This window comes from Diabrotica undecimpunctata, chromosome 1 (assembly GCF_040954645.1).
Source record: "Diabrotica undecimpunctata isolate CICGRU chromosome 1, icDiaUnde3, whole genome shotgun sequence".
NCBI classification, from domain to species: domain Eukaryota; kingdom Metazoa; phylum Arthropoda; class Insecta; order Coleoptera; family Chrysomelidae; genus Diabrotica; species Diabrotica undecimpunctata.
Window position 1 is genome coordinate 180,780,031 of NC_092803.1, and position 22,589 is coordinate 180,802,619.

The window sequence follows — 22,589 nt, forward strand, 5'->3', positions numbered from 1 at the left end:
GTCTAAAATTATTATTACAAATAGAAAGCACAGAACACAAAGTACGAAAGAATGGCGAAGTATTGCTACTAAACAATAGTTACAAATTGGGCATTTAATAAAACTTACATTGCTTTTTTACATTGCACTGTTAAAGGAAAGTTTAGTGATGAATTTTAGAGACGAAGCTCGCTTAAATCTTAGAAAGTTTGTTTTTGGTATTTCTTGGAACAAATATAAACTCAAATTCAACTTTATATCAAAACGGTGGATTATAGTATAGAAGTAGTCCTAAACTTGTATACCTAAAATGTGTGGTAAACGATGTTGATTTTAAAATATCAGCTAACCATTTAAAATTTAAATTCTTAACAGATACAATACCCCTATGGATCAAAGGTTAGCCGAAGTTTAAGAGCGAGGAAACAATTAAAAAGAGCAAAAGATATCTACGCGTATCCTCTTAGTAATATGAAATGGTTGCAAGTAATTATTAATTTTTAGTTATCAAGGATCCGCTAGCGAAACGAACTACCATCCCGTGGATTTAAGTAATTCACACGATTATTCATGTTGTATCCTCGTTAAAATATGTCTATATGTACCGCAATATTCTGAATTTCCTTTCTTTACCTGAGTCGAGAATTGATCGGCCAGTCCCACTTTTTCTTCTTGTTCTTCTCACAGTACTACACCCCTGGGTGGGTCTTGACTAAGATCCTAATAAGAAGCTAATTTTTCGCTTTTTTATCTGTCTTGTAGTTTTTCTTGGCATTCTTTATCAAACTATATTTCCTTGTTCTCGTCCTACTTCTTTCTATTCTTAGTTTTGCTGTCTCTGTAATTGATTTTTTCATTTGTTGCTACGGGTTTTCTACATCAGTGCTTTGGTCTACTATATTTAGATGTCATTTTATTTCCTGTATGTAATTTTCTACGATTTCCTCATTTTGCATTTTCTCGATGTTTCACGGTGCCAATGTTTCGGTAGTTTTAATTCTCTCTGATTGTATTGTCAACCTGATTTTTGTTCTTACTAGGTAATGGTCTGGATTTCTGTCTACTCCCTTAAGGCATATTACACCCAGAACATTATTTACATGTTTAGCATCGACAATTACGTGATCAATTTGGTCCCGTGTGGAGGTAGCCAATGCTAGCTCTTCGAACCTTTGTACATTATCGTTTGAGATATCGTGAAGGCTGCGTTGTCTTATTGTCGGTCGATATTGTCGAAGCGGGCTTACCTGGTTCACGGATGGATCCAGAATAGACAAGCGGGCAGGTGCTGGAGTATATGGGAGCGGAATCGGATTTGAATCTGGCCGGGCTCTCGGCTCCCATGCACCAGTCTTTCAGGCCGAGATCTTTGCAATCCCTTGCAGTAGATAATAGATAGGGCTTGCTCAGGCAGGACCATCTCTTTCTGCTCTGACAATCAAGCAGCGCTAAGGGCTTTGAAAGCGCCCAAAATCCTCAGGCGCCTCTAAGCTGGTTCTTGAGTGCAAGAAAGCACTTGCTGATGTTGCTTGGACTAATAGGGTTAACTTAGTATGGGTACCGGGACACACTGGCGTGAAAGAAAACGAACGGGCTGACGCACTGGTACGAGAGGGCTCGCTCACTCTGCCGGTGGGGCTCGAACCTGTAATTGGAGTGCCCTTCAGTACTGGAAGGGGGAAGCTTCTTCTGCGGAGGTTCCAGGATTCCTGGGCTAGTTATGGAGGTATGAGACAGACTAGGCTCCATATAGTGGGGTCATCCAAAAAGTCTTACAGCCCAACTTCTTCTTTTAGAACGTAGAAGGTGCTCTCTAGTGGTCAGTATGCTTACCGGCCACTGTAGCCTAGATGAGAGGTGAATGATTCAATAGCCTAGATGAGAGGTCTGAAGAACTCATAAATAGGTCCTGCCTCGATCTACCATAACCATAACCCTATTGTCTGTCTTAGATTAGATTTTTTGCCAACTTTTAAATTGAAGTCTTTACAGATTATTCACATGTCTTGCTTGGGGTTCTCTCCAGCGTTTTTTGAGTTGTTCATAGAAGTCATATTTGATTGTTTCCTCTTTAGCTTCTGTCGGAGTATTTACGGATATAATTGAGATAGTGTACCATTTTTCATTCAGTCTAGTAAAACAGTCTCTTAGATATGGGCTTAAAATTTATAATATTGTTTAAGTATTATACTCGGATCACGAAACCTGTACGGAATTCGTGTTTTCTTGTCTAGTTTTCACTGTAGGTTTTAAATTGCCGTAATGTTCATTCCTACTTTTTCTAACTGGTTTACTGGGTGTATTGATGCTTCTTTTCGGTACCAACTTAGAACGTCTTACGTCCAATTTAGTTTTTCTTTATATTTAACACACATTTACGGGCACATAGTAAGGAATATTTTTAAAATATAGTTTGGCATCGTAATGTTTATCTGAATTCGGGTTTGCTTTCGTACATTTAAAAATAGAAGAAAAATCCAAAACCGCTACTTAACCTAGTGTTAATGGTAGGCATGATAAATTATTGATTTAATTTGACCACATTTATTATATATTGATGCAAAAATAGCATTTCGTATTTCGTGCTGCCTATTTTGATAGAGTTTTATTTCTTCTGGACTAAAACAAAAATAATAATAAGAATATATACTTTATATATATATACTTTAATAATTACATAGTTTTGTCACTTAACACCTTCTTTTTTGTATACAATAAATAAAATTTCTAGGCTAAATTTAAAACGAAGTCAGTTGCACAAAAGACGCTGGGGCACACTTATCGAAGCAGCTAAATCTGGCAAAGTGTCTCGACTTATCGGCCGGTCCCGTTCGGAAGACTCTGTGTGCAATAGTTGTCCAGATAATGGCACAACTCACTCGCACAGTCACAGTAATAGCCCTGCGTCTGACGATAACAGGTAACGAAAGTTTTAGTTACATAAATGTAGTTGAATTGAGTTGCTCTGTCTTTTCTTGTCATATACTAAGTACTAAGATGGTTGAATTGACAATTTTGCATGTTTAGTAAGGCTTATGAGTTATGTGATAATTAAAAGAAAGTGTACTATTACAGTTATTCCCTACAGGTATGTATAATAAACTTTTTGAATGCTATAATGGAATAATTCTATTTATTACGAGCCTCTAATCTTTGGTGAAAATTATCAAGACCATATTTTACTTTTATAGATAAGAATAATTATATATTTACTGCTACATTCAATCCCTTACTTTCCCTACTTACTAGTGCAAAAATCAAAAGATCCACATTTATTAAATAAAAACACAATTGAGATGCTTTTAGAGAAAAACTAGACAAAACAACCGAAGTAAATGTTTCCCTTAAATCACAATATGAAATAGAAGCTTTTTCAAAAATTTGGCGTAAAGATCTGGTTGTTGGTCTAATGATCTAGTTAATATTCTTTGAGATAAGCTTTGTTGTAGAACTTTAATCCAGCATACAAAATGTTTTATAATATTTTATAAGCGGTTTGCAGAAGAGTTAGTTCTCGATCGTTATCACATTCCAGTTGGTTTTTCTTTTTTTTTTTTTCAATGAACATATCAAGCCCAGACTCCATTCTCCTGGTTTATTTTTCGATGGCCAGATCTATATCAAACTTTGTGATATATAGTGTGTATAAGAAACACTACCGGGAATTGATAACTGCCAAAAATTTGTTGTTTCTTAGTTTGTTTACTACCATCTACTATTTGTTATTTGTTCTACTAAACAGTCAACCTTCTGTATTTGTCAATTAATAACTCAGCATGCCTTCTTGTAAAAAAGTTTTTATCAGAAAATAGTACATAAAAAATATAAAGACTTATTTGAGTATTGCGACTTTTCAGTTACTAAAACACAATTTATTATTGACAGAATCTTTACAAAGAATTAATTATTTGTAATATAAAACCATCTTGGTCAATGTTTTTCAAGACAAGATAGAGCAACCAGATGAAATAAAAGAAGTAGACTAGAGTAAATAAGCTAATAGCAAAATACCCCTTAAAATTATAAAAACAAAAACACGCTCAAAAATTTGATTTTGAGATACGCACTTATATTAGGATATGCACTGTTTTCTTCTCTTACAGTTAACCACACTTTTGCATTTCAAGCTTTGATTTATTTTGCTGTTTTTATGTCACGCTTTTTCAATTAAACCATAAAAGTATGAAGAGATGATTTTTTCTGAATAATCAAATTTTATTCAAATAATCTAATACATAACAAAAGTATTCTGTAAACTATATTTTTAATATGCAATTATTAAATATTAAAAAAATCCAGTTTTTTTTAATATTTGTGAGTTAACAAGAGTCTTACCGCTTGCAACTCAGCAAAAGAAATGATAATTCAATGCAACTTAATAATTTTGAAGAAGAAAAAACCAAAAAAAATGATATCGTCGGCATATTGGAATTCTTTTATTTTTATGTGTTTTTCTGTATCCCACAAAAGTTTATAATAATTTATATCCTTTTTCGTGATCTTTTTCATTTTATATAATACTATTTTTGAAAGAGCAGAAGATTGGAAATATCTTCCTGTTTTATTCCTTAATTGTAGAATTTATTTGATTTTTCTTCATTACGTCCTCTTACAGTTCCATAAATTCCCTTGACTATTTGTATTATCGGTCTGGATAATTTTTCAGATAGTTCTTCTTTGCATGGAAAGTCGGTACTCTTTGGCTGTGTCCAGCTAAATAGTAGCTCAATGTAAAAGAATATCGAAGATGCAATGTTTCACACCCAACACAAACCACTCATTTATACTATGAGCACTATAATAAGACTACAAGAAACACTATTTAAAAACAGATTTGGTTACCAAAAAAAGAAAGCTTTCCTAAAATATAAGTCAGAAAAAAACAAATGAATCATATGAAGAATATAAAAGAATAAGAACTGAAACTCATCAAATGGTAAGAAAAACAAAAATAGACTACTGGGAAAGATTCACAAAAGGACTAGAGATGGATTTCTATGGACAACAGAAACAAGTATGGCGCTTCATAAGACAACAAAGAAGCGAAATGAAAGAACTAGTTGAAATAGAACACATACAAGAGGATACATGGGTGGCCTTCCTGACAGAAATTTTTAAAAAACAAAACGAAGAACCTTTACCAGAAACGCCAAATATAATAACTGAGAAAAAGACCGAAATCTCCCAAAACGATGTGAAAGAAGGAATAAACAAATTAAAAAACAGAAAGTCACCAGGAGAAGATCAAATACCAAATGAACTCTTACAATATGGAGGTGATCACCTTGTACAACAACTGCAACTTCTTATTATTAAAATAATCAACACGAATAGAATACCAGATGAATGAAGGAGAGCGATCATGGTGATGTTCTTCAAAAAAGGAGATAAGAAAGACCCCAATAATTATCGAGCAATAAATCTATTAAATACAACACTCAAATTGACAACAAGAATAATAGCGACAAAAATAAACGAACGAATATCTCTGCAACAGGAACAGCAAGGATTTCGGACAGGAAGATCATGCACGGATGCAGTTTTTGTAATAAGACAAATAAAAGAAAAGTCGCTGGAATACAACAAACCAGCATATATGTGTCTGATACATTTGAAGAAAGCGTTGGATAGAGTAAGAATTCGGGACACGATACATTTATTATATAAAAAGGGAATATCACTGGATTTAGTAAAAACCATTGAGAATATATATAAAGATAACATAGCTATGGTTAGTAATGTGAACTGTTGTTTGCTGACTCCGATACCTTGTGTGAATCTGAAACCGTACAAGATTCAACACATATACTTAGTTATCCTCTGTGGAACAAACTTTGCATTGAATACGATCTCCTTGGTGCAACTGGCACTTTCATTTAGACCGATATTTTCTGGATAAACAAAATTTAATTGTTTGAATTAAATTTTGACACTCAAAGTAAAATAAGTAACCACTCGTCAGGGAGAGTTGTATTGAAATACTGCATTTTTCACTTGTTGTTTCTATTGTCGTAATCTTTTTTGCTTCTTATTTTCTTCTGCTTGTTTACAGTCGCAAAAGCTGCTTTTTTAAATTTTAACATAAAAAAATATAACGACAGTAAGTCAAAATACACAAAGTGACAAATATACTTAATTTTCCAATTAAAAAATTATTGTACATTATTGAATCGTTCGATTAGGATATAATAATTATATTTAACACGTATGCACAACAACAGATTGATGGTATTTCTCAAAAAATGTTCTGTGTATCCCACAAAGTTAACTTTCTATAGATCCATGCAAAATTAGAGTTATAGCGACAGATCAACGAAAGAAAAAAGTTATTAGCACGGATGTAAAAATTAACAAGTCTTTGGTTAAATACTAAACAAAAAGTAATAATGATAGAAGATTTAGTTTAGGATTATTTTATTTTTGGTACATGCCAAAAGTATATATATTTTAGGCAGGTAAAATTTTCAAAAATGAACATAGGGCTAGTTTCCTGAACAGAAAAAATCAATTCCACATTATGCAATTGATTTAATTAATCACCGAAAACAATAATTTTAAATTTCACAAAGGGAACAAAAAATTAAACATTGGACTTTTAGGAAATTTTAGAAATTAATTCTTCATCATCACTGGCTCGACAACCCTTTTTGGGTCTTGGCCTGTTCCAGGATTCTTCTCCATTAATTACAACTCAAAATAAGAATTTTAAAATTATGCGTTAATTTTGGAGCGCAGTGTATACAGGGTGGTCCTTAAGTAATTGTACAAACAGAAACCGTAGATTCTACACTTCAAAATATTACGATTTAAGCCAACTTGCTTTAATAAAATGTTGATATTAAGAAAGATACAGGGCGTTAAAGTGGAAATTTAAAATTTTATTTTTCACTATAACTTTTACGTTTGTAAATATTTTTGAACAAAAATTTACAATTGGATGCTTTTTAGTAGGATAAATTATAATTTTATACATACTTTAATGTAACTAATAAAGGGCGCCACATGTGTGGCATAAATTTGCCCTTAACTTTTTTGTTCTTTAAAATAGCTCTATTTGTGTTAAAAAATATTAAAGATACATTATTTTTACAAAGAAAAGGTATACTTGTTAGTAACCTCAAAATTCAACCGTTTTCGAGATTCGAACTTGGAACATTTACTGACCTATCATCATCATTCTCAGCGTATTCTACCGATTATGGTGCAGCTTCTCTTACATAGTCGTTCTTCATTTCTACCCAAATTTTCTGTGCCATGTTGTACCGGCCTGTTTCCTTATGTCATAGTCCCATCTTAAATTTGGACGTCTTCTTGGTCTCTTGGCGCCTCTTGCATATCACAGTGTAATTCTAGTGGACTATCTATTGCCAGTTCTTTAACTCTGTGCATTACGTCACTAGGCCTTGGTTTTCTGTCTAATCTATTCTATTTTATTTCGATTTTTCTTTGTTATACATAGCATGTATCGCTCCATTGGCCTTTGAGTGACTTTGAGTTTCGATATTATCTCTTTCTTTAGTGTCTAAGTTTCGTAGCCGTATGTCATGATTGGTAGTATACAATGATCGAATGCTTTTTTCTTTAGGCACCTGGATTTGAGTATAACTGCATTTTTACCAAAAGATGCCCAAGCCAATTTTATTGTTCTGTTGATTTCTGATAGTAAGGAGCCAGATTTTTATTGTCCCAGGTACACATCCTTGTCTACTGTCTTAAGTGCAGTGTTTGTTATACCATCTTAAACATCCACTAGCTCATTGTACATGGTTTTCGTTTTTGTTCGTTTTAGGCCAACTTCATTGCTTGCTGCATTTTGGTCGCTTATCAGTTCTTGTAAGTCCGCAGGATTATTAGCAATCAGAAGGATGTTGTCGGTAAATCTTTGATGGCTGGGGTATTCTACATCAATGGATAGGTTTTTGTTTTATCATTTCATTTTGCTGAATATATTTTCTAGAGTTGCAGTGAAGAGCTTTGGTGATATTGCGATCATTCTATAAAACAACGCTGTCCACACCGTAAAGCTAATTTTAATGCAGTATTATAAAATTGTCGTTTCAGGTTCAATAGGAGCTTTTTGTCTCATAACACATCACTCGCTTTCTTCCACTTTATCTATCCCACACTTTTTTCACTGCGTGCTTCTCCATATATTTCGCCATGACTCTAGTACCGATCCTAGTTACTTAAAACTATTATTTTTGAAAATCATTTCACCATCTAAAGTTATCATTTAATTGTAGCGGTTGTCTCCCTCTCCCTCTTAAACTCCCTCTTAAAAAGAACATTCCAAATACTCCGGTTTTGTCTAGTATTGTCAAGCTGTTGTTGCCCGTATCCGCTACCGTGTCCTAGGAGGTACCTACTTTATACAGGGTGGTCCTTAAGTAATTGTACAAACAGAAACCGTAGATTCTGCACTTTAAAATATTAAAATTCAAGCCAACTTGCTTTAATAAAATGTTGATATTAAGAAAGATACAGGGTGTTGAAGTGGAAATTTAAAATTTTATTTTTCGCTATAACTTTTACGTTTGTAAATATTTTTGGACAAGAATTTACAGTTGGATGCTTTTGAGTAGGATAAATTATAATTTTATACTTACTTTAATTTAACTAATAGAGGGCGCCACATATGCCACATGTGTGGCATAAATTTGCGCTTTACTTTTTTGCTCTTTAAGTTAGCTCTATTTGTGTTAAAAAATATTAAAGATACATTATTTTTACAAAGAAAAGGTATACTTGTTAGTAACCTCAAAATTCAACCGTTTTCGAGATAATCGCATTTTATAAGTCAGCTGCATAATAATTCTTAGTTTGATATTTGTGCGGTAAAGCACTGAATACCTGTAGATAAGCATACTTCATAGTTTATTCTTATTAAAACAACTTAAAGATGATAATGTAACATCACAAAATGCTTTGTTATACATCTTCTTCTTTAGATGCCGTGTCCGTATTCAGACGTTGGCCGTCATCATGTTTACAATTTCCTTTTTCTAACGATTCTTAAGTTTCTATACTGACGTTGTATTAGTTCTATTGTAAAATACTGAAAACCCAAAATATGTGGTTTATGCAAAATGGTACACCACCACATTCTAGAGAGAAGGCAGTTAGAACATATTTAAATACAACTTTTTTGAACGTTGGATTGGTCGTGGTAGTCATATTCCTTGGCAATGTGGTGAGATATTGATATAATTATTTAATTCATAAAAAATCCGAAAAGAATATTTATTATTCATTACGTAAATTATTTACCCATTTTTATTAGGACCAATAATAGAAACTAGAGCACAGGTATTGAATAACACATATGTGTCTTGGTTCATAATACTTTTGCTACAAATCTAGCCTTAAAGACTCAAGCATTTTTACAAAAACATCATCGTTGGCCTAATAACCGATATTTTTATAAATGTAGTAAACACACGGGCAATTTAGTTTAGCATAATATTAGTTCGTTAGTAAATAATAATAGTCCATTTGTTCGAGATGTAATTATACGAGTAGTTACTCGTAAGCTGTAACAATCATATAAATAAGTAATGTCATCGACAGGTTATTCCGTGTGTATATAAGTAACCAAAACCAATGGACGAGATACATCACAATTTAATACATTATTTAACCTCTGCGACAAATAAGATTCATAGTAGTTCCATAATATACCATAAGATTTGCATATGTATCCAAAATGATATATATTCATACATTATACATTATAGCCACCAAGTAGCCCAGAATTTAATCCGCTTGATTTGGGTGTATGGGGCGCATTAAAACAACGTGTCTATAAGAATCCCATAAATATTCGCAACCAACTATGGGAAGAAATAAATACTGCAGCACTTTCTTTAGAACCAATGATGCTATTTAATATGAGAGGATCTTTTATGGAATATATCGCCAATGAATTAAATAAAATGGTGGACATATCAAACACTTACTTTGACAAAAAGTTATGTTATTTAGTTTAACTTTAATTTAACATAAAACGTAAAATGTTTGATGTAAAATTCTATTATTCTGTTATTTTGTCAAATCCTATTATTAATTATCCTGCTGATATATTTATTTTATTTAATATTTCGTTAACTATTAACTTTAGTTTAAGGTATTTTATACCAAAATTCAGAAGTATTAATGGTTTTGTCTATTTTTCCTTCGTTAACATAATAATAACGGATTTATTACGGCTGTCGCCGCTTCTCCGCCCCCAATTTCCATCTTTTTCTGTCATATGCAGTTGCCTCTTCTAAGTCTCTTGCCGCCATTGCTTCATCAATATCGTTGCGCCAACTTCTCCGTGGTCGTCCTCTCTTTCTTCTTTCAGGAGGGATCCATTCCAGTACTCTCCTAGGCCATCTGTACTCTGGCATTCTTTTAACATGTCCGAACCAGATTAATTGTTTTCTTTCTATCATCTTCCATTTTCATTTCGTTTCTTATTTGTTCGTTTCTAACTCTCTCCAGTTTCGATCTACCGCAGCTTCGTCTCAGATAATCCATTTCTGTCGTCATAAGTTTGTTTCTATTAGCTTTGGTGACGTCCCATACTTCCGAACCGTAAAGTGTAATACTTTGGACTATACTACCGTAAATGTATTTTTTGGTTTCTCGTCGAATTGTTTTTTGCCAGAGAAGAGAGTTTAAGGCACGGGTCTCTGCTCTGCCCTTGTTTATTCTTTCCCTGATTTCATCTGCGCTATTTCCCTTCTTGTTGAAAATGACCCCCAAATATTTGCAGGATTGCACGCCTTTGATTTTGGCGTCTTCCAAGACTAGGTTTTTTTTTCAAGACTTTTTCCTTCGTTGCCTGGAGTAATTGCTTTAAATCAGAATTATGCAGCTGACTTGTAAAATGCGATTATCTCGAAAACTGTTGAGTTTTGAAGTTATTAACAGGTATACCTTTTTTTGTTAAAATAATGTATCTTTAATATTTTTTGTCCCAAATATAGGTAACTTAAGGAGCAAAAAAGTTAAATGCAAATTTATGCCACACATGTGGCGCATGTGGCGCCCTGTAAGTACCCGGTTGTAAATGTTTATACATAAATGTTTACAAACATGAAAGTTATAGCGAAAAATAAAATTTTAAATTTGCACTTGTAACACCCTGTATCTTTCTTAATATCAACATTTTATTAAAGCAATTTGGCTTAAATCGTAATATTTTAAAGTGTAGAATCTACTGTTTCTTTTTGCACAATTACTTAAGGACCACCCTATATATATAATTTATATATTATAGTATTGACATGTTTTATATAGCAGGTACTTAAAAGGAGGAAACTATCTTTGTTAAATACAGAGTTTTGGCGTATAAATTGTTAGTTTAAAATGATCATTTCTGTGGAAAAGGTAATGTTTCAGTTAAATATGTAAAGCTAACTAAAATACTGTGAAAATATTAAAAATAGTTTTTTTGCATTATGTTCTATTGTCAAAAAGTGCTAAATTAACTATATTTCCTAGTTTACTTCTAGTAACACTTGTTGTTTGGTCATGAAGCTAAGAGTTTAATATCTATTTTGTGAATTATGACTTTTTTGTAACACATACATTCAAGAACTTTACATAACTCTGACATTTTGACTAGCAATACACATTTCATTAAACAACTAATAGTAGATCTCCGTAGGTTTATAAATGGGAAACTGATTGACATTTCTGCTGACATAAATCTGGGATATTTAAAATATCACAATTTTAGGTTAATTCGGTTATCCCAACCATCACGTTTAATCCGGAGCTTCTATCTACGTTAGTTTTGAATTAAAAGATAAAATTTGGTGGCAGCTCATTAAAAACTAGATTGAAATATTAATTGGACCACATATTTTTGCTGAGTTGGTTGTAGCTGACCGTATTTGGATTAAAAACTTATGTGTATTTTGGAGAATTATATATTTATGGAATAACAAACTAGTATAGTGCGTTGCAAACTCTAGGAGATGAGAAATTCCTAAACATTGGGCAGTTTTACGTAACTTCTATTTAGCTTTTTCGATCTTTGTATCTTCTCCACCTGTGATATCATCGAATGGATTAAATATCTCGATAATGCTACTGCCTGTCTCAAAGCCCAGATAAAAAGAGGGTTGTAGCAGCAAGCCAAGCAATAGGTATACGTAAAACTCCAACTTAATAAAAAAACCTAAACATTGGAGGGATCTAATGATAAACGACAAATTAGTGTAACGGAGATAGAAAATCTTGAAATGAATATGGTGAGTTTTATCAAAACAAAGCAAAGATACAATAGTTTTAAACGAATTGATAAATACTTTCATATATTCTTCCATACACATACATTTGAATAAAGGAAAAACAATAAACATACATTAGAAAATAAAATGACAAACTACAAAATTGGTCAATGAAAATATATATACAGTGAATATTAACCTTTATCAGCATACTATCACGTTAATTAGTGCCCAATTAGAGGATAAAACAATCGCTAATAAATGTTTCGGCTTTGAGATCCTCAATGAAACTGTTAGCAAACTAGGAATTCTAAAGACATTGTCGTTTTAATGGGTGACTTTAACAACCGAACAGAGAAATTACCTTGCAGTAATATAATACGATCCATACAAATAATACACAGTTAAATGGTTGGGAGAAATTCGGTAATTATCCTGGTATTATGACTGTGACATCTGTGATGGTACTAAATATGTCCAAAATTAACAGGAAGTTGCTGAATTGCCGGAACGATTTGATTTTGAAGCAGTTCGAGGTATTTAGTGTCGTTGTAGTCAATAAAAAAGGGGCCTATTACATAATCAACCAAAATATCCGCCCGAGCATTAAGTTTTTTGTTTATGTTTTGTACACACAGGAAAACTTATAGGCTTGTTTTCCTGGGACCAATATCGAACAATGGATGGATTGTGTTTCCTGTGGAGAGAAAATATCGATTTGTTAGTAAATAAAATGTTGTTTAAAAAATTTTGATCATCATTTTGTTTTTCCATTATCTCCTCACAGAACTCCATTTGTTTAATATTGTCCTCGGGAAAAAGTTCTTGAGTGCTTTGAGCTTTATAGCACCGATATCCATTTCTTTTTAAAATACCTCGAACAGTACTTTGGTCTAAGTTTACTTCTTCAGCAATTCCCCTGCTTTAAAACGATTGACTGGCTTCAACAGCGCCACAAACAAAAATCTTCAAAAGATATGAAAAATTTATTAAACACAAAACTCTGAATACATAAAATTTTAACAATATTAAAAAAAAAGTAAAAGCAATTTTTTAAAACATAATAAAATTTATAAAAACTATTAGTCGAAATTAAGATCAAGCTCAGTATCATCATCCTCGTCTGATATCGTTAGAATTTTCGAACTTTTTTGTACGTGTCCATACATAGATCAAGTACATCCCAGATACATTTACTTTGACGGCTCAAATATTACATATTATGTATGTATACTATTTTTTTCCTTTATACATTGAGATGAAAGTATTTATAAGCTACCGTTAACAGTATTGGTAATTAATCTGTTTCTTTGATTTGTTTTAATTAAGTTAACTCTACTAATGATGCTTGAGATCTGTGAAGTTTTATCATTTGTTTATGTTTACGATTTTTATGAAGTTTTAATACCTGAATCTCCGATTGTAGTGAACTAGAATAAACTTTACAGTACGACTTTGTTTTGTAATCCTGATCACTACAAATCCATTCAAAAATTGATTCCCATCTTTTGTGATATTTTTAGATTCTTTTGATACAAATTTTCTGAAATGAATTTCTTGATGAAATTTGGCTCTGTTTAGAATATCTTTCATCCATTATTATTTACGCGATAATAAAAGATTAGACCTATTTGAAATTAATAATAGTTCGTTAGACCTCCTTAATAATTTAAAGTGAAAATACGTTTCATTAGGAATTTTTAAACATTATTCTAAATTATTTTAAAATGAGCTTAACTGAATCCCAGAGAATTGAAATATTAATATTGATTCGAGTGAATCAAAAAATAAGAACGCGCTCTGAGTTATGCAGATTATTTAATAAAAAGTATCCTGACCGTCACATTACCCAGTCTACTGTGAGTAGAATAGAGAAAAAGTTCCGAGAATTTGGAACTGTCAATGATATTCCCAAACCTTGTTTACGTGCCATCTCCGCGGCGGAGGTGGGCAATCATCATGGCTATTCTGATCTTTCTACCAAACCTGGCAGATCAAAATTGAATGATCAAAAGAAATTGGATGTATTGTTAATTGTTAAGTAAAATCCACATAAACCAACATGAGAATTGGCTGGTGACAATGATATAAGTAAAACTTCTTTACAATTTTATGAAATAATTACCAATAGATGAAAGATGCTACCAGATGTTTCCCAAAAATATTCTTTTCTCAGATGGGGCATCATTTATACTACATGGAATGGTCAACAAGCAAAATTGTTGATATTGGAGTATGCAAAATCCGCACTGGATGAGGGAAGATCACATTCAGTGTCCTGAGAAAGTGAACGTTTGGGCTGGTGTATTAAATAACAGAATGGTTGGACCATAGTTCTTTGAGGGTACAGTAATTGGGCCGAGTTATTTGAACTTTCTACAAAATGTTTCAGCACCTGATTTACGACAACGCTTCCCAGATACAGTTAACCCCATAGAAATTAATAGGAACATATGGTTTCAACAAGATGGAGCTCCACCACATTATGCAGCAGCATAATGTGGTGGTTCTTGTGATCTGTCTCCACTGGATTTTTTCTTATAGGGCTATTTAAAAACAAAAATTTAAATGATAAAACCAATTAATATTGATGATTTAAGGCACCGCATAAGGCAAGAAATTAATGAAATCACGGCAGAGATGGAAAATATTATCGAAGATTTTCAACACCATCTATTTTTCTGTCAAAAGACAAACGGTGATCATTTTGATCATATGATTTAGACTAAATTGTTGTAATTATTATTAGTAAACTTAAATTAGTTCAAAAAGATCCGATGTAACTTTTTTTGGCAACAAAACAACTAATAGACGAGTCAATCGTGAAAGATATTCGACTCACTGGCTTTTAGATGTAATGAAATAAAATAATTTTTTTCTTAACTATCCCTGAACAAAAAAGAAAAATATGTACATTGCTGAATAAAGCATTAAAAAATGACTTTTTAAACGCTGTATCACACGCTACCCCTTTTCATTTAAAAATTTGTCAGAGGTAACTACTTTCTTTATAGGGAGTTCAAGATACATTTGAATAATGTCATTTTGAAAGTGTATTTTCATATATAAAAATAGACCTATTGCAGGATTTTCCATTTGTAATTATAATATTGTATCCGTTACTTTAGGACCTCACTATATCTATTTGTGATCAAAACCAATAAAAAATACAGTATAAACTTCAGAAAAAGTTGTATACCCACATTTATATTTAATTTTTAAACTATCAAAAATTTTACCTCCATAACAAAACCTCAATTATCACTTTTTTCAAGAAAAAAAAAATTAAAAACTTATTAGCTTCATGAGCCATAGCAACAACATCAAACACACTGTATATTATTCACTCTTACTATAGAGAATGTTTTTTGCAAGCATTACCTCTGAGGTGGCGTGAAACGTTTCGAGGTATTGGATCATACATCATCAGTAACATTTGTGGCTTGCATCAGACTTATAGACCTTTGTGATTTTGTGCCTGTAGTTCCTTTTTTCATTATACTCTCATTTGTACCTTTGACACACTCAGCATTGTGGAGATGAAGTAGTAATTTATTTGTAACATAAGCTGGAAGTTGGAGTGTATAATAATTTTTAGAATTATATATTTACTAAGATATAGAGGAGAGTAGGCTTCCACGGACAGTATTTTGTAATAGTATATTCTTGTCTAGCCCATATTTACCAACAACCTTCTCTACCTCTTAATTTTCAATGTATTTAAATCTCTCATAATTATAGTAATTTGTATTTATAGTAAATTTCGGTATCATGAGTGACTTTTTTAGTTCCCTGTATAACAGCACGATGCAGTATTTTAATTTGTCTATTTTTATTACAAGTAACAATTTTTATTTTTATTTATTTGTATTTTTAAATTAACTTACTTGCCTGCTTTCAGTACATTACAAATAAATTCAACTCATTTCTGATTCCTCACATACAATAAACTTATTGCAATTTTTTTTCTATAGGTCCGCTAGTTTTTCGGATTCGAATCCAAGTTTGGACGTTCCGGATCGGCCTGACAAAGAGTTACACGGGATCGCACAAGGTTTGGCGTTACTAAAGAAGAAGAGAAAGAAATTCTCGGCTTCGAGAAATTCGAGTCCAATAGTGCCTCCAACCACTTCAACTGAACATAGCCACCACCATCGAAAAATGCCACCGAAGAAGGTAAATAAGAAAAAAATCAAATCTACCAGATAATGATCACCATATTGGATATTAGCATGTGCATGGTTTTAATATACATAGTGTTTTTGCTTGAATATTGAAGGGAATTCGCTATCAACTGGCAAACAAGGTAGACGTGTGTAAATCGGTTCCGATATTTAGCTTGAAAATTCGAGTAATATTGACTTGTTTTGGCACAAAGTGTTGTGTCTTAAAAGCTATTATTTGTGCGGTAATAACGAAATATTCATCATCATCATTCTGGCTTTACAACCCTGCGTGGGTCCTACCCTCCTCAAGAATGTTGCTCCAGACGTCCTATATTAATATGTTCTACGGTATCAGGTTCCTGGTATATTCTATAAAGTTCGAAGTTGTATCGTCTTCTCCACACTTCATTGTCATTCACTGCTCCATATAGATTCGCCTTAGTACTTTTCTTTCGAAACATTCTAACGTGTTTTCATTATTTTTTGTTAGAGTCCAGGTCTCTGAACCATACGTAAGGACTGGGCGTATTAGTTTTGTAGAGTTTTATTTTTATATTTCTCGATATAATTGTGAATTTAAGGAGGAGATTGAGCCCAAAATAGCATCTGTTAGCCACGCAAATTCTGCGGTTTAGTAGAATTTCTGTAGTATTATTTTCAGTGTTAAGGAGCGCTCCCAGGTATACAAATTCGTTTACTGCTTCGATGACGTCGTTTTCTATAACGAGTGATCGTAGGATTTGTGGTTTCGTGCTTATTTTTATATACTTCGTTTTTTTGGTGTTTATTATTAAACCCATTTTTGTAGCTGATTCTTTTAATGCTACATACGCCGCTCGTACAGCGTTTTCCATTCTTCCAACAATCTTGATATCATCAGCATAGGCCAGGATTTGCACTGATTTATTACATATTGAACCAGTGGTTGTGATTTGTTACATATGTATTACGTTTTCCAGAGCCAGATTAAACAGTATACAGGAGAGAGAATCTCCCTGGCGTAGGTCATTATTTGTTTTAAAAGGTTCAGACAGTTCCCCCTGAATTCGTACTCTACATTCAACTTTTTCAAGAGTAAGTTTTGTTAAATTTACCAACTGATTTGGTAGTATTCCTAGCTCTTTTATTGCTTTGAACATTTCTCTTCTATTCACAGAGGCGTGCTTTTTAGTCTATAAATATGTGATGAGTATCAATGCCATATTCCAGTGTTTTTTCCAAAATTTGTTTCAGGGTTGCAATCTGATGAATTGTAGATTTACCACCTCTAAAACCAGCCTGGTATTTTTCTACTATTCGTTCTGCATATGGTTCTATACGGTGACATAGTACTGTGGAAAATATTTTATACGCTGCATTTAGAAGCGAAACGTAATTCCTCTGTGGTTAGAGCATTTAAAGATATCTCCTTTTTGTGTATGGTGCAAAGTATTCCCATATTCCAATCATTGGGGAAGGATTTTTGTGTCCATATTTTTTTATAAGCATGAAAACATCTTTTATAAGCATTATATGGGCATTGGGCATGAAAACTCGTTCTCGTATTATTCTTGCATTCATGTCACCTAATATAATCTTAATGTCATTTCTAGGACATCTCCTAGGGCTTGCTCTAGGTCTTCGAAGAACTGTTCTTTTATTTCCTCTGGTTTATCATCAGTTGGGGCATGTGCATTGATCAAACTGTAAATAAAGAATTTCCCTTTACCCAATAATTAGGTCGTTTGTTCTTCGGTTTACAATAAATCCCACCACATCTATGTGTTGGCTTTCATTGCAGCTATAATATATGGAATGGGTTCACTTTTCAAAAGTGCCAGTTCCCGTTCACCGCATTTCCTGCAGTGCTAAAACATCTACTTTTTATGTGTTCACTATGTCTAGTAAAAATGTGAGTGCTCCAGTTCGGTACAGGGTTCGAGTATTCCATGTTCCTAATCTCAGTTCCATTTTTCGTTTGTAGAGTCATCGTCGTGAGTTCCGTCCAGCTAATAGTTCCTGAGGTTCCGTAACATATGTTTTTTACAGGAAGAGGTTGTCAGCCTCTAGCCCAAACCCCAATCTGGAGGGCCAGGGACTCTTCTGTTAGGGTCGCCATACCTTAGCCTGTTTTGGTTCGCGGTTGGTATTTTTATTTTAACTACCCACCGGTCCTATGACCGGTTAGGGCGTTCCCCTATCCACCACCTGGGGATGCGTCCGATGGGAGACAGACAACTCACCACGGAATAACGAAATATTAAAAACTTGAAATTAATCGCTTGTAAGCAATTTAAAAACAAGTACCAAAACAGTACATAGGCGTACACTAAGTGACTACGAAGAAAAATCTAACGCTATATACTTAAAAGCGAAGAATCATCTACTGAAGATGGAAAAAGATAAAGGTGGACAAATGAGGGCGAAGGTGGGAATCCTTTTACGAAAAGTTAGAAAGTCTCTAGATCTTCAAATAAAAAGGAGTTTAAAAATAATGAATTAAAAGAAATGATGACGGATCTCATGCACGAAGTAAAAGCAATAAGAAAAGACCAAAAAAACTTTCAAGATGAAATTTGTAATTTAAAGAAAGAAAATTTAGAGCTAGAGCATAAAGTAAACTTTCTGGAGAACAAGATTGAGAAAATGAATAAGCAAATCAGATAATAGAATGTTGTAATCAAAGGGCTCGAACTTAAGAAAAATGAAGAACTTGAAGATGCTACAAAATTCTTAAAAGATAAGCTGAATGTGAAAATAAAAATAAATGACTTTCAGAAAATCAAGGTCATGAACGAAAACCACCAATAGCAGTATTGAAAATGGACACCTTAAAGGATAAACAACTTATTTTCGCTTTAAGCCTTAACGCGCGTACACGTCGGGCGAAAGCATGTGGCCGAAGCCTTGTGACCAAACGTTTTCGGTAAATGTATACACCCCAACAAACCATAGCAAAAACAAATGTGTTTGCATTCGCTAGAGTTCGCTCACTGGACGGTACATCAAAAAAAAAATTAAAGAACGAATTCTTTTGGCTGTGTTTAGTGTATTTACAAATTGTATTGTAGTGTATTTAATATGTACTCAGAGAAAATTTTTAACGAGGCTCTTTACGGAATAGACGAAGGCATCCTTCTAAATGGTGAAAGAGTAAACAATGTTAGATATGCCGACGACACCATGGTGATAGCAGATAGTTTAGGGGGACTCCAAAGGCTAATAGACAGAATAAACGAGTACAGTCAACAGTACGGACTAAACATTAATACCCACAAAACGAAACAAATGATTATCAGCAAGGAGAATATAAATGGGGCTCATCTGTACATTAATGGGACGCAGATAGAGCGAGTAAAACAGTATTGCTACCTGGGAACTATTATAAACGAACAGTGGAGCAATGTACAGGAAATAAAGTGCCGCATAGGAAAGGCAAGAACGGTCTTTAACAAAATGAGCGCCATCTTCAAAAGTCACAACATATCCCTAGATACAAAAATGAGACATTTGAGATGCTATGTTTTCTCTGTGTTGTTGTACGGGGCGGAGGCATGGACGCTTACAGACACCACTATTAAAAAACTTGAAGCATTTGAGATGTGGCTTTATAGAAGAATGCTGAGAATATCATGGACAGCAAGGATCACGAACAAGGAAGTTCTAGAAAAAATGAAGAAGGAACCAGAGATTGTGTTTACGATTAAACGCATAAAATTGCAATATCTGGGACACGTTATGAGAAATCAGTACCGTTACTCCCTGCTGCAGTCTATATTGCAAGGTAAAGTCAAAGGTAAGCGAGGACCCGGTAGAAGGAGAATATCATGGCTGCGGAATTTAAGAACATGGTTTAAGAAAACCTCAACGGAGCTGTTTCGAGCCGCAGCGAGCAAGGTCATGATTGCCAATATGATTTCCAACATCCGAAACGGATAGGAATCAGAAGAAGAAGAAGAAGAAGAAGTGTTTAGTGTGTACGCTTCCGAGTGAAAGTGTCGAACGTTGTCGCTAGTTTGTTTTGATTTTGTAATTTGCAATAATAGAGTGGACTAATTTTTGTTTAAAACTTATTGGTTTATATCGAAAGCGGGAGGTTTGATGGAATCCAGTTTCATTGCTTCGGCCTCCGCCTCACTAATAATAATATAGAACGCACTTGCAATAATTATACCTCATCCAATATTTTTACAATTTTCATCAAATAAATATCTGTCGCGTCACGAATCGCCAAAAATACCCGCGATACTGATCGAATGACTGAACGGTAACTGCAATATTCTCTTGCGGTAAAATCACCAATTGAAAGCTAGTCAACAAATACCCAGAAGTGAGAACATTGAAATCGGTAGGATACTCCGAAAGAGTCGTCAAGGACGGGAATTTAACCAGGCGTTAATCTGCGTTATTGCCGTACTCAATTTATCATATGTTAGATTAGTGTCTCCAACAACCCATTTTAAATAATACTTTGCCAATTTAAAAGCTGCCTCCCAAAAACCACCAAAATATGTAGAACAGCTTGGTATATAATGCCAGTTAATATAAAACTCCAAAAAGCGAAAGTACATTGTTTCTCCATCTCTTAAAAATGCAAATGGTTCTGAAGGTAGCTGTTAGTCCCTAGTAAGATACTACCATTATCTGAATATATGTCTTGTGGTAAATCTCTTCTGGATATAAATCTTTGAATTTTTCTGGTTTGATTCCTCTAGATAAAACATCCGCTGGATTTATTTCTGACATGACGTGTCACCAACAATTTGGATCAGGCAGAGCCGCCATATGATATTGTAAATAAATTACAGCAAACATATATTACTTGTGTGATAAATACCGTGATGTAATATAGTAAAACCTATATTTTCTTAGTTCCAACAGGTCTTGAAACGTGCCTCCAGCGTCCCTACAAGAGTTCCAGATGGCGTACAATCGGCGCGTCACGAAGAGACCCAATCGCAGCAAGACTCCATGGAAATCCCAACCACGGTACCGTCCACCTTAACCCCATCGACTACTGAGGAAAGCGTGACCACAGTGGGTCCTTCTATCCCACCTAGCGGTACCTCACGAGAACCGTTGATTTTTAATTCTTCCTCCAGCAATCCTACAGGGTCTTCACAAACTCCGGACGAAGAGTACAACAGACCTTCCGGAACTCATAATCATATTAGTCCAAAGTTGGCTGGAATCATACCTTTAAGTGGACATATCGGACCATCGGCTGGGTGGTTGTAGTAAATTTTATATAGTTTAGGGTAAATTATTTCAACAATTTATGACGGGTAAATCATATGTACAATAATTATAGTATTTCACTTTGTGATAGTTTTGACTAAATAGCACATGAATAAATTAGTAGCGTATACTGTAATACGAGATACGGTACAAAAATTAGAGTTAGCATATATGCTGCGCTAAGGTTAAGAAAAACTTTGATGCTTGTTTAAGATATAATTGCTATGACTATTTCTGTTACAAGGTTTCCAATGGTTACAGGCATTAGTTTTCTTGACTGTATGGAGAGAGGAAGTAGTAAAACCTCTTCATAAACACAATAATAATAATAAGAAACAAGATAATTACGTGTTGCTCTTCTTGTTATCGTTATTTGTATTATTTTTTTGTCACTCCCCTTTGCGAGTTTTTACATTTGTGTTCTATCTTCGGATTTTTTGCGAAATTCAGTGTCTGCCAGAAAGAAGTTTGAATTTAAAACTGAATGCTTGATAACGCACATGTATTTATATTTTCTATTAAATATAAGTATATATATATATATATATATATATATATATATATATATATATATATATATGTCAAATTCCACAGAAAATCGTTCTTTTTTTGATGCCAAAAAAAAAACGCTTTTTCAAATTTGAAGGGCACACTCCACAGACCAATTTTTGTTCGTTCCTTATAGCTTAAAAGTGAAGAAAAAAAGAATGCCGTCCGCCGTGTGACAATGACGTCCCGTGGAGGGTATCCATAGCTTTTTAAGAGATTTTTTAAAATTTACTCATCGAAATTTTACCGTATTTTCAAGAAATACTTAAAATAGCTGTGGTATCGCTTCTATAGCACCTATAGGACTCTTTAAAAAAAATCAAAATAAATGTAATTTCAAGAACAGACCTTTATTTTGTTTTTTTAAAGAGTCCTATAGGTGCTATAGAAGCGATACCACAGCTATTTTAAGTATTTCTTGAAAATACGGTAAAATTTCGATGAGTAAATTTTAAAA

General features: G+C 33.4%; 1 protein-coding gene across 1 annotated transcript in view; it reads left to right on the forward strand.

Annotated features, from left to right (window-relative positions):
- The window catches only part of LOC140432645 (transient receptor potential-gamma protein-like), a 382,624-nt gene extending 360,783 nt beyond the window's left edge, over nt 1–21,841 (forward strand). The window contains exons 19-20 of the mRNA XM_072520678.1: nt 16,175–16,376; nt 21,218–21,841. Coding sequence (XP_072376779.1) covers nt 16,175–16,376; nt 21,218–21,583 — 568 coding nt within the window. The 3' untranslated portion in view covers nt 21,584–21,841. The remainder of the gene's footprint in view (nt 1–16,174; nt 16,377–21,217) is intronic.
- Nucleotides 21,842–22,589: the final 748 nt, after the last annotated feature.